The sequence below is a fragment of the Zonotrichia leucophrys genome, chromosome 2 (assembly GCF_028769735.1).
Source record: "Zonotrichia leucophrys gambelii isolate GWCS_2022_RI chromosome 2, RI_Zleu_2.0, whole genome shotgun sequence".
NCBI lineage: Eukaryota > Metazoa > Chordata > Aves > Passeriformes > Passerellidae > Zonotrichia > Zonotrichia leucophrys.
In genome coordinates this window covers 52,909,872-52,922,529 of record NC_088171.1, presented here as the reverse complement: position 1 = coordinate 52,922,529, position 12,658 = coordinate 52,909,872, and the positions used below count along the sequence as shown (strand labels likewise).

Genomic DNA, 12,658 nt, shown 5'->3' with positions numbered 1-12,658 from the left:
TGTGTGCAAGAATAGAAAAATGTGATTATTAGCCTGGGTGAACCCAAGCCCATAAACTCCTCCCAGTGTTCCAGTAACTGAGTCCCAGAGCAAATGTGTTTCTGGACTGTGACAGGGAGATGATTGTATGACAGCCCTGTTTGGTGAGCCAGCCTTGCAGACCAGACCATGCCTGCCTTTGCTGTGTTGCTATCTGAGTATCAGCAATTACTGCAAGGTGGTTAGTCTAATGTAGCTGGAACAAATGAACTAAAGTTTCCTTTAGAACTGTTTCTCCAGTCCCAGTATGGTGATTAAACCACATTGGACCTGTACAATCAATTATACATCGTTGCTTTCCCCTTGAGAGACTGAGTGGCCTTGCGGGGACGTGAAGGACACGGTAATGATGGCTGTTATTGTAAGTGTGTAGGTAATAATTGACTTCACTGCTAAGCAAGTGGGAGTTGCCCCAGTAAGAAGCTTCCCCCAACAAAGCATTCAAGTAGATGCCTCTTCTCAAAGAAGTACCTGGATTCTTACTTGCCAGGGTTTTTTAGAAACTGCTTTTCAAATATCAGAATGTTTCCAAGGTAACCTCTTTAATCTCCACTGTGTTCAAATGCTTACTAATTTAATATACACGTGACGTGTGTAATCTGATTTAAAATTAACAGATGCTCCTAAAAACAATCCAACACTAAACGTGATGAGGTTCTAGAATAACCTCTTCAAGGTGAGAACTTGCCTTGGCATTTCTTATCTTCCAGGTTATAGGAACAGTACTTAGATAATATTTCATTATTATTGATTTCTTTTGTTCTCTGCACCACTGGGTGTGTGATTGCTCATGGACTCTGCATCTTTTTTTTCTTTTTTTTTTGAGGCTGGGGATTTCATGTCTTTGGTGTTACAGATGTTTTCAGGACTTCTAAGCACAAAGCATTTCTTGATCCAGTATTTGCAGTTTTGGAATAAATACCTCAGAAAATGGAAAAGATAAGAGTCTTAGTTGAATAAAAAAAAAAGTTTTGTTTTCCAATAACTCCTCATAAGAAGGATCTGAGGAAGGTGTGCATCCCCGGATTAAATGTCAAGAATGAAAAATAAGGGTATTAGGGTGGGGAGCAAGAGTTGCTGTGATTTTGCAGCTGCACTCTGTCCTCTCAGCTCATGCTGTCTCTCTCTGTGGGACAAATGAGCACGTGGGAGCTGCATAACATCAACAGAACAGAGCCTGGGAACTCCCAAAGCAGCTGTCCTATGTCCTAGGGACCATCCAAGAAATCCATTTTCCTGCATCCTTTGAAGGGCTGTCATAACTTAGCTCACCAGCATCTGTAGTGCAGTGCTTTTAAGTGCCTCGGTCTTGTCTGCACTGCAGATGACTAAGAAAATTGTCTGAATTAATCTTCTTTTGCTCAGTCTTTCTTTGCTTTTATTGTTTTAGTTTGGTAGATGAAAGACAATGCCTGAGGATTTAAGTACTAGGTAATTTAAGAGCTGTTTTCATTCTTGGGGTGGTAAAGTGTGAGAACGAAATGCATGTAGAAAACAGGCAAATTTGCCAGTTCAGCATGGTCTGGCATGATTTTAGATAAAAACTGGGGAAACCTAAAACTAGACTTTTCTCTTAGTAGTGCCCTAAATAGCATCAGTTCCCTCCAGCAGGAAGTGCCCATTCAGTGTTGAGGCTGGAGATGAACCAAGCTTCCAGTTCTTAGGCAAGGAAAGCTGGCTTGGTTTCTGTGTTCATGGTGCTCATTAGAGGCAAAAAGTAAAAACATTGTATCACCAAATCATTTTATATGAAAAATTTAATTTATAATAATAAAAATGGTATAATTTTTAAAGAGACTAAGGGTGGAAATAGTGATGTCCTCACTCTTGGCATGGTCTTCCTTTCAGTTCCTGACAAGTGATCCCTTCCTCCCATGCGCCCTACTTTGTGGGTTGTTTTATGATGTGACTTGTTCTGTAGTTAAAGAATGCAAATAATAGTACCCTTGGTTTTATTTCTCATGCATGTATAAAAGGAAAAAGAATAATTGCAGAAGCTAAATTCAATTTTGGAGCTGTGGAACCTGTCCAGTACCATTTGGAATGGATCAACCTCTGCAAGTGGACTTGGGAAAATGTTACATCTGTTTACTTGCAGTTGGAATAAAAAAGTCTGCCACTACCCCCTGGAAGCTGCAGAGACTCCAGTGGAATGCTGTCTGTTTTGCTTTCCTTGGGTGAAAATGTTTCAGTATGTGGCATGGCTCATGCTTTCTTGAAGATCTAGCATTAGAACTTTCAGTGCAAGGTCAATTCCACCAGGAAGGTTTAAATGCTTCCACTTCCCACCTTTTATGTTTGTGCAATTATTGCTGCATTCATGAGTGTAGAAATGAAAGGAAGAAGGTAAAGCAAGTCCTAAACTTCTCTGATATTGAGGCTCTCTTTGCACTTTTGTAAGCATCGGGTTTGATATTCTGGTGTAGAACTGAGCTGGCTATTTCACACAACTATGACAACTATCATAACTATGCTTTCCAAACAGTCTGAAAAAGACTGAGTACAGCTGTTCCATCCAAGGCGGTCTGATGGTGGTTTGGGCTGTGATGTGAAGTTGGATATGAGTCAGCAGCAGTATGCCCTGGAAGCCAAAAGAGCCAGCTGTGTCCTGGATGCATCAGGCACAGCATTGCTGGCTGGTCCAATATCCTGCTCTGCACTGCACTGAAAGGTGTGGCTCCACACGGAGTCCCGTGTGCAGTTCTGGGTGCCACAATATTAGAGAACATAAAATTATTAGAGAGCATCAAGAGGAGGTGCCTGAGGTGGTGAAAGACCTTGAGGGCAAGTAATAAGAAGCAATAAGAAGCTGGGATCACTGGTTTGGTGGAGTGTGGAGAAAAGAAGGCTGAGGGGTGATCTCATGGAAGTCTATAACTTCCTCAAGAGGGGTAGTGGATGGGAGGTGCTAATCTCTCTCTGGTGACCAGCAGTAAGATGTGAGGGGATAGAATTAAGTTGCATTGTAGGAAAAGGTTCCTTGCTGAGAAGATTGCTGGAACAGCCTATCCAGGGAAGTGGTTGTGGCACCAAGCCTGTATGAGTTCAAGGAGCATCTGCATGATGCTCTCAGCCATATGGTGTAATGTCCGATCGTCCTGTGAGGAAAAGGGACCTGGACTGAATGATTTTCATGGGGCCCTTCCAAGTTGCGATGTTCCGTGATTCTGTGGTAGTTGTGCTTATTAATTCCTCATAGAAGCGCTCCCACATGCCAAGAGATAATTGGTAGGTGTGGCTGCTGGTAGCAGGTGTAGGTGAGAAGGGAGAGGGAGCTGAGAGAGGCGGCGGTGTGGGTGAGGTCGGTGCAGGGATCACTGCCCGGCCGGGCTGCGGGAGGGCACAGCAGCCCCGGGGCCCTGCGGGAGGGAGGGCGCTGTCCGCGGTGCTGAGCGCCCTCCCTGCGTGCGCTCTGAAATACAAAAATATGGGCTTTGCCTGTTATTTCTTCCTTTTTCCCTTGTATATGGATGGAGGAATTATATTCAACTGAAATTGTATTGTTCTGGCACTGAAGCGCATTTGCAATTTGCTGCATAATGGCCAAAAAAAAAAAAAAAAAAAAAGAAAGGAAAAGAAAATTAAACAAATAAATGAGTCAGGTTCCTGAAATGAAATGGTAGAATGGAACACAAGGGATATTTGTATTTCCTCTCTGGGAAAGGTGAATAGATCTAAATGTAAAATAATGCTTTGTGATGGGAAGCTATCTAATGCTAAACTCACATTAATTCTAAATAAAAAATATGATAATTAATACATGTGCTCTGAACAGCAGAAGAAGTAGTAAGAATTAGATGCTTGTGCTGAAATTTTTGCTGTTGCAAAACATTCTGATTAATTCAAGGTGGAAAAGTTGTTTCTTTTATGAATCCTATTATCAGCAATATTATCTTCTTCCTTAGAGAACAGACAAAAAGTCTAACTAAAAGCAGTTGTTTTAACCAAAACCATTTAATTTCCTTATGAAATATATGAAAATCATTATTTATACTGTGAGTTATATGACTTCGTAATTTTGGCGTTGGTGAAAGAGATGTATAGCTGAAATAGTATTTGTTCTGTTTACTGTTAAATGGGAGGAAAAGCTTGATAAAGGATTGGCATCTTTTTATACAAGAGCTTCCTGACGTGTTCTCATTACTTCATTAAATAAAAATACCTTAACATAATCCTGAGTTTTACTAAATTTGCTCCTGTCTTTCACAACAAGGGTATATGTTGAAATCACTGGTAGCATGGCCTGCTAGCTCAGTGTCTTGGAATAGTTTTGCAGATGAGCAACTTTCAACCTCAGCTGTTAGCATCATGAGGGAAGAAGTAGGGATGAATTTTGATGGATTCAGGCAAGGCTAAAACAAAATGTGTTTTCTCTAGCAAACTATTTTCACCCTTAGGCTGCACTTTCCAGATTCAGGATATGCTGTCTCTTACTTTAATGGATAGTTTGCCCTTTTCTTGGCAATAGAAGAACAGGATGCCTCGTATTCTTGTGTCTGCACAAACAGTCTTTCAAACTTTCAGCACACAAGTTTCTTCTGATGCAGCCCAGCTTGTATCTCATAATGCTTCCAGCTCTTGTCTAGGCACTGAAAGGGATACTGTTCTGAAAACTGATGCAGTTTTAAAGGTCAGATCCCATAAAACATTGTGATTCGTAGCCAATAATGTGCCTTCTGGAACTGCTTATTTAGTCTGGAGTTGCACCGTGGACTTTATCTTCATTTTGTCTGAGCTTCATCAAGTATTTGCTGCATGCAGTCACCAATAAAACCAGGGAAGAGCTGAATTTTGCAAGTGGCCTTCTGTGAGAGAGGCAACAGGTATAGATAGTTGTTTCTCAGATGCTGTGGGGCCCTATGGTGAGAAAGGTGTTTTCCTTCCCATTTTCTCAGATTTTAGTTTGATCCAACAGTATGGAAGACAGAGTTCTGGCTGTTGCAATACGATTGTGTGATGCTCAGAAACATTAAGATACTTGTAGCATTATACTTGTCAAAGATACTTCTAGCTCTTTCTTCCTGTTTTTCTGTGTATTAATCCAAGCACAGCCTCAGAGGCTGCAGCCACAGGACTGGCATGGGGATGGATCATCTTGAACCCTAATAAGGTATAACATGTACCCAGCTAAGTGGCAGGTTACAGCCACTAAGCAGGTCACCCCAGAATACCAGGTCACTGTTAAATACCTGGTTTTGTTCTTCTGAATCTACCTTGGATCCTTGTAAGTGTAATACATAATGGAAGAGAAAGGCTCACCCTCAGTTGCTGGTAACTGATAGGTTTTCATTGGCCTTGTGACAGATAACAGCCTTCTACAGAATCTGGCTTTGAGCAGATGTCACCAGTTCTCTCTGCATGTCCCTTCAGCATACAGATAGCAATCACCCTCCATCTGCCCTCCATGGCATGGCTGTCCACAGCAGGCTGCTTTTTCCATTGGTACCCATAACAGAAATGGACTGTACTCGTGCTGGACTGTACTGTATTCATGCTGGAATATGCACATGGGGCTTTATTTGCTTTTACTTTTTTGTTATTAATTTCCAAACCTCCACTGAAGGCCCAGGCTGTGAATCCCTTGATTACAAAGAGTAATTAATTGATCAGATCTATTTTCTTTTTGTTGTCCTGTGGGCTGAGAGATAATGATGTGCCATGTGAGGGATATTTCTGCTAGAGATAGTATTTCTGCAAATCCTGCAAATCCTATCTGTGGAGTACCACCTGACATTCAGTGAGCAGGCTGCCTGCTCTAGCATTCCCCATGCCATGTGCATGTATTTTGTGTTCTGATTTTATGGTGTGATCAAAACCAGTCTTTGGATAATGTTTTAGTAACTCCTATATCTCATTGTTCTTACTAGCAGCCGTAACATTTGCAATATCAGTCTGTGGCAGGAAGCAGGTGTCCTTTTTAAAAGGAAATCTGAACTAATTTAGAGGCCACAGAAAAGGACAGCTTGCAATTCACATTGCAACAGTCCTGCAGAGAAAACAGGCTACAAGACAGATGCTGATTTATTTAAAATCAGACAAACAAAAAAACAAGTCTTGTGTTTTTTCTTTCTCTCCTTTTCTTTGCAAACTTAAGGAATGTATTCAAGCATCTGGCTAATTCACATACCATTAATTCTCTAAAGATTACATATGCACACCTAATTAGACCTGCATAATTTGTTTTAAAAATGAATGTACTCTCATATTTATATTTTATAGCTGTGCCAAATCCTTAAAGGGCATAGAAGGGAAAATTTTATAAGAGAAATGTACAGTAGTCCTTTCCCTAGAAAAGCTGGAAGTATCAGTAGGGCTGTACCTAATCTTAGTTACAAAACCGTAGACACACTGTTTTGGCTACTAGTGAATGGGTAAATGGCTTTTTAAATACATGAATGAATGCTTGTTAGAAAGCCTGAGATACAGCCTGTCTTCAAATGGGAGCTGGCAGAGTGGGCAGCCTTCCTGATGTGTGAGGTCCTATTGTATGGCAGCAATATGACTAATCTTCCCTTTGCCTCTGGTTTGTGGGCTGCAGCGAGTTCCTGCCAGCTGTGCATCCTTGAGGATTTAATAGTCTCCAACAGCCACAAGGACATGAGAGCCTGATGCTGATGGCACATGTCTCCTCTTACTCTTGTGTGGCTCTCCACCAGCTTAGCTCTTGAGGCCAATACCACTCAGAAGAGTAATTTGGGTCTTGGCAAGCGGCGGATTATCATAGCCTTCTTCAGAGGATGGATGTGGGGTGGGAAAAGCTAATCTGTACCCTGACCCCGTTCATCTCTCTGGGGCCTGAGTGCTAAAGGCACTGAGATCCTTAGCAGCAGTGACATTCTCCACTTGCTCTCAGCAGCAATTCTGCAAAGTCTGCTAACCAGCAGTGGAGAGGGTGGTTAGTAGCCGCCTGCTTTGTGTCAGGCTTTCCTGGAGTAGAGTTGCCATGGAGATGGGTGGGAGTTTAGCGGAGCAGGGAGCTCGGCGCTTTGCCCTTGTGCGTGTAAATCTGTCTGACATGTCATGTGCATCACATTTGGCTCTGCTGCTCACATTTGAAGGCCACTGGATTTTCTTGCCCGATTCCCATGTAGGAGAGCTGAATAACTGCCATGCAGCATTCGTAGCTCTGTGATATTAAAAAAAGGCAGAACTGGGATTGGTGCCTGCTCTTCCAGGGCCAATTTAAAGCTAAATCTGGACACCAAAGGATGTTTAGAGCAGGTATCTAAGCCCTGTAAGATGGAAGGAACTTTCCCAGGCTGGAGCCTTTCTTGTGACAGCAGTAAGCATATTGGCTGTCTAAAAAGAGAATTATTTAGAGGCAGAAACAGAAATCCTACATTAGGGAGATGTTGGAAGGTGGAATCTTCCCAATTAATTTTAGAACTTGTGAAGCAGATTAAAATATGGGGGGAGAGTGCTGAATATAAATAAATGTCTGCTTTACACTTACAAAGGGTGTGCAGGCTCCACGTACTCAGAAACATTTCTGGGAAAGCATCAATTAAAATGTTTGAGATTGACAAAAGGCTTCCAGGCTGTTGAGGTAAATGGTGACTCATACTGGCCGAGAAGCAGGAAGGAAAAACATTTAATGGCAGCGCCACCCCAAGCTGTACTCTGAAATGAGGCTTCCCAGGGGGATGACCTGCAGACACTGGATTTGAGCCAATTTCTGCTGATCTACAGCCATCAAAGGTGAAGAGCCAAAGTATTTTTCAGTGAATTTGGCAGCATGCTACTGGGTTTTTCGATGCATGCGGGTTTGCATGGTGTTATGGAGAGAAACTTGACATATTTCTAATTTTAGAGTCAGAGGAAACAGCTAGGTGGTGAAAATATTTGTAAGGAAGGGTTAAAAAGTTGGAAACATTGAAGGAGGACAAAGAGGGAATAGAGTGAATGCAGAGAGGGATCTTTGAACACCACTTGCTTCAGTAGAAGCTAAAGAGTCCTCCTGAATATACTGCCTGGGCCGTGGCATCAGTTTGAGAGGGAAACAAAGTTTCTGCTGTGTTTATCCCAGGGAAAGAGGCCTGGTCTTTCCAGCATAAGCTAAAGCTTGTGCATCTCGAAGACTGGTGTGAGCCTGTTGTGTTACTGGAAAAAGGCCTCAACACATGCTTCAAAAGCATCTCCTCCTCCTCCTCCCCCAACCTCCTGTACCACTCTTAACAATTTAATCCATAGCAGTTTGTCTTCACAGGCTGTAATTGATCTGTCTGTGATTTAGCTCATCAGACACTCATTAAGGAGTTTGCAGCCTTTTTTTATTCATGAAGAGTGAGACTCAAGGATCTAAAACCACTTTGTCTTTGTCTTAACTGGATTCATTTAGTATTCTGGGATTTGGGATGGCTAATAAACTTAAACGAGCTATTATTTAAAGGTGAGCTGCCAAGTGAACATGAAGAATGATCCAAACGCTGGCAGTGTGCCAGTGGCTCTCTGTGGTCAGGTGTCAGGTGTGAGCAGCAGGGGGAATTGTGGCTAAAACCCCAGATATTCCTCACAGCTCTGCAGTGGGTGTCCCACAGTGCCCTGCCCAGACTGATGGGATGATCCAGCTTGCAGGGGAGCTGCTGGAGCCGTGTCTGCAGTGAAGATGGCATTTTGTGCTAGTGATGTCAGTGGGATACACAGAAATATTTGGTGCATTGTGTAGAGTTTGAGCTTGACATCTGGTTTTCTTTACTGGGGCCGCTATTGTTCCAAGCTGCCGCCTGTGCTCGGGCAGTGTCCGTAAGGATGAGCACTTCTCACGTCGCTGGCACACACAGCTGAGGAAATGCCTGTCCAGGCCTTTCGCAGGGCAATCTGCAAAAGAGAACAATACCTCTGAGCTGCAGAAAGCAGTTTCCTTTCCCCACTGCTTTAATGAACACTTGAGGCATTTCCAAGCTGTAGGAAGAGGAGATGGGAGAGATGGTTCTCCATTCTGCTCCTTCCTGAGCCTGGCTCTGCATGCCACACACATCCAGCAAGATGAATAATTCCCTGTAACTTGAATTTACTGTGCAGTCATACGTGTGGTATCATCACATTGCTTGTGCCTTGGATGTCACGTAAGGGGCTATGACCACCATGGGCTCTAAAGTTGTCCGTGGTTTTAAGGCAGCAGCTCTGCCAGGGAACACATGCAGCTGGATCCTGGGTCTGTGCCAAATGTACTGACTTGTTTGGGAGCTGTGGGAAGCTGGTGGGGCCCCGCAGACAAAGCCCTGTGTGAGGCATCTGAATTCTGGCAGGACATGCTGCCATTTACGTGAACCGACTTCCCGCTTGCTGTGCGTATCTGGATTGGGAAATCTTTGGGAATATAAACCTCTCCTAGCTGCTCGGAGTCACAGTATTTATAAATACTCTAAACTTGTGTTTATGGCTGTAAATCATCCTATGTAAATATTAATACCATATTTTTCTTTCTTTGTAGTGTACAGAGGCCAAAAAGCATTGCTGGTACTTCGAAGGATTATATCCTACATATTATATGTAAGTAGTCATTGCTTTTCTTTTTCAAAAGAGAATTAGATTCTGTAGGCTCTTAGACTGTTACTCTTTTACTAGTTATACTTTTTCTATAACTCATCTGAGACTTTTGCAAAATCAGAAATGAAGATGCAGTAAAAGTGTACAGATTCATTTTGCTGCACACCCCAGATGACCTTTCCAACTGAAAACAAAACTCAAGTACTTGAACAGCTCTTATTTCAGAACACTGAAAGGAAACATAAGTAGACCAATGTGAAGACAGTTCTCCCTTTGTTTTGAACAAGGACAGGTAATCAGACAGAATACCTTGAATGCTTTGGAGGTAACTTTGTCCCTGTGCTACTACTGTTGTTTAATTTAGGGAGTTGAGATCATTTGTTATCCATGGCATAACTGTCCTTTTGATGAGTGGCATCTGCATTCACATCAAGCTTGGGTATGAACCAAATGTCAGTGACCTGTAGGTATGTGACTGAGGATCTCTCTAATTGCGGTTTTCTGTTTCATATTGCCCACAGCAATGGCAAAAAAAGTGGAGGAAATATGTGGATGGGAGGTACATTCATTGTGGGTTTGGGGGCAGAAAGGAGATAAACGTAGTAAACTTTCTACCTGGTTGTGTAACTTTATAATTGCAAACAACTGTAAACATAAGTTAGAAAAAAAAAAGCAGGGTGGAAAAGCATTAGGTTATCTGTTCCCTGAGCAAGCTCTTTCTTGCTGAAGGATTGGAAATTATTGTAATCCTTATGCTACCCAAGAGCTTCCCTCCCTTTTCTTTTCCACCTCCGCTTCATCTGCCAGAAGGAGGAGAGAAATGCTAGAGACAAAAAGCAGCTAGGAAGCCAGTTGCAAAACAAAGCCCACAGAAAGAATGAAACACCATGATTTGATCATCTGTGATCCTGGATATTAACTGCTTAGGAAGTGTTTGTGCCTAGAACTGTCCTTTTTTCAGGTGACTGAAATGTGGAGAGTTACTCATAAGTGGTTGGCCAAAACAGATGGGGGAATTTAAATAAGTTCATTTTCTTTGCATGCTAATAACAATGGGACTTTGGTTCCACCTACATTTTATTTTGCTTTTCTGCAGTGTGGGAAAGAAGCTGGGATGTCACAAAATTACAAAAATCCCGCTGCACCTTGACATTCAGGAGTGTGTTATTCATCATCACCTTGGTGTTTTGCTTAGGTTTCTGCCCACGTGATTTTACAGATAGTGTTTGTCTCCCTTGGCAACACAAAGGGGTGGCTACTTGGAGCTTGGGTATCCAGAGATTGGGTTCAGATCCTTTGTGTACATACAGATTCCTCCAAAAAAAAGGGGGCTAAAAAAAAATCATGTTCTTTATTGACACTGTCAAGTCAATCAGAAGACTGTCACTCGTCATCCTGTGTTTTGTGGTAGTTACTGCAGCACCGTGTTAGCCAGGTCATTGCATGGAAGTGTCATGGTTGCCACTCTCCTGAATAATGGAAGTCAATGGAAAAAGGAAGGGGGAAGGGGCAGGATGTGTGTGCTTAGCAGTTGTCCAGGGATGATGAGTGTCCTGTTAATGCTAATGTTTTTGTTGTGATTATGAGTTTAAGTGGGCAAGAAGAAACACTAGGGAAAGGCGATAAGGATTTGGGGATGGTAAAGCTCAGAGCACAGATACTATGTGTGACAAGTGAAGGAACAGGGAGAGGGTATTTGAGTGCACAGCCCAACAGGGTTAAAGGGGGGATGAATCAAAGCAGTAGGAAGGTCATGCATGTCTGCAGTGCCTGGGCTGTTCTACTTTGTTACTTCTGCAATGTCAGTTTCTGTTGTTCAGGGTCCCCAGCTGCTTCCTACCTGTGCTGTCTTTTCACACCTCTGTGGTGGAGCAGAGGCACAACTCCAATCTCAGTATTTTAGGGCGAAGTCCCATTGCTTCAGCACTTGTTTGACCCTTCACTGAATTAATTCAATTTGCTAATCCCACAGAAAGTTGTTCATTTTAGCACATTTGAGCTGGTGTTGAATCAGCTTGGTATAGTTTTTGGCAAACACTGGTGAAATGGGAGGAAGGGAGTATTCTGCATATTGTGGGGGAGGAGGCATGAATAGCATAGTCTCCATCAGCATATGGTTACATGTTAAATTATCTAAAGGCATCATGCATAACTTTGTCCTGAGAGTGCCTCCTCTGTGCGAATCTGGATCTGGGATGTGCTCTAGTGAAACGGGTTTTATTTTATCTTACCATTTCTGTAGCAACAGTCCATACCAAGCAGATATATTTAGATTTATATTTAAAGGAGTTTGCAGTAGATTCCCCTTGTTTCTATCACTGATTTTGTGAACAGACTTTTTTCTCCCCAGCTAATATATGTAGTCTCTCCTTTCATCTCGAGACTATCTTTGGAGACTTACGAAAGCCAGCAATGCAATCCTTTTTAATGATTTTCCTGTGATTTCAGTCCCATGCTGGCACTATGTCACATCTCCAACGGAGACAGTTGGTATTATAATGAAAAGGTTGGCATGTCAGCTCAGAAATGCCAAGTGCTGTGTCTATTCACAAATACAGTGTGGCATGCTGGGACAGAGGTATCCCTGAACTGGCCCATCTACAGCCTTATCACTTCTGGGTAGGCACGTCCTCCTGGAAGGTGCCTGCCTCGCTTTAAATTACCCAGAGCAATAGAGGTCTGGTGGACTGTCATATAAAGTGGTGGTTTGCTTTTCTCAGAAGTTTAAAGGCAAGATAGCTGAGCTAATCTTTCCTGTAAAGGCTCTACTTCAGCCATCCAAAGACAGATAAGAATGTGTCTGCTAAGCCAGAGGAACAGTGTGCCAAAAGAAGTGTTCTGGAAATTCAGCTAGATTTGGGTGGGTAAAACTTGCAATTATATGACAGTTCCTCTTTTGGAGCTTAGTTTTTTTCAGGTTTTTTTTTTTTTTTTTTATTCAATCTGCCTTCCAGCATAATAATTTTAAAAAGAAAAATCTTTTAGAGATACTGTTCAAAACTTTCTTAAAACTTGTCTTTTATGATTTCCATCTTAACAACTAGGGCAAAGGTTGAAGATCACAGTTCCAGAACTAATGATACATCTTTCTGTCCAATTATTTAATGGTATTAGTATTTTTTAAAAATAA

The 12,658-nt window shown here is 42.2% G+C and overlaps 1 protein-coding gene across 1 annotated transcript in view; it reads left to right on the top strand.

Moving 5' to 3' along the window:
- The window catches only part of VOPP1 (VOPP1 WW domain binding protein), a 62,365-nt gene that overhangs the window by 34,842 nt on the left and 14,865 nt on the right, over positions 1-12,658 (top strand). Inside the window, exon 2 of the mRNA XM_064703387.1 lies at positions 9,473-9,531. Coding sequence (XP_064559457.1) covers positions 9,473-9,531 — 59 coding nt within the window. The remainder of the gene's footprint in view (positions 1-9,472; positions 9,532-12,658) is intronic.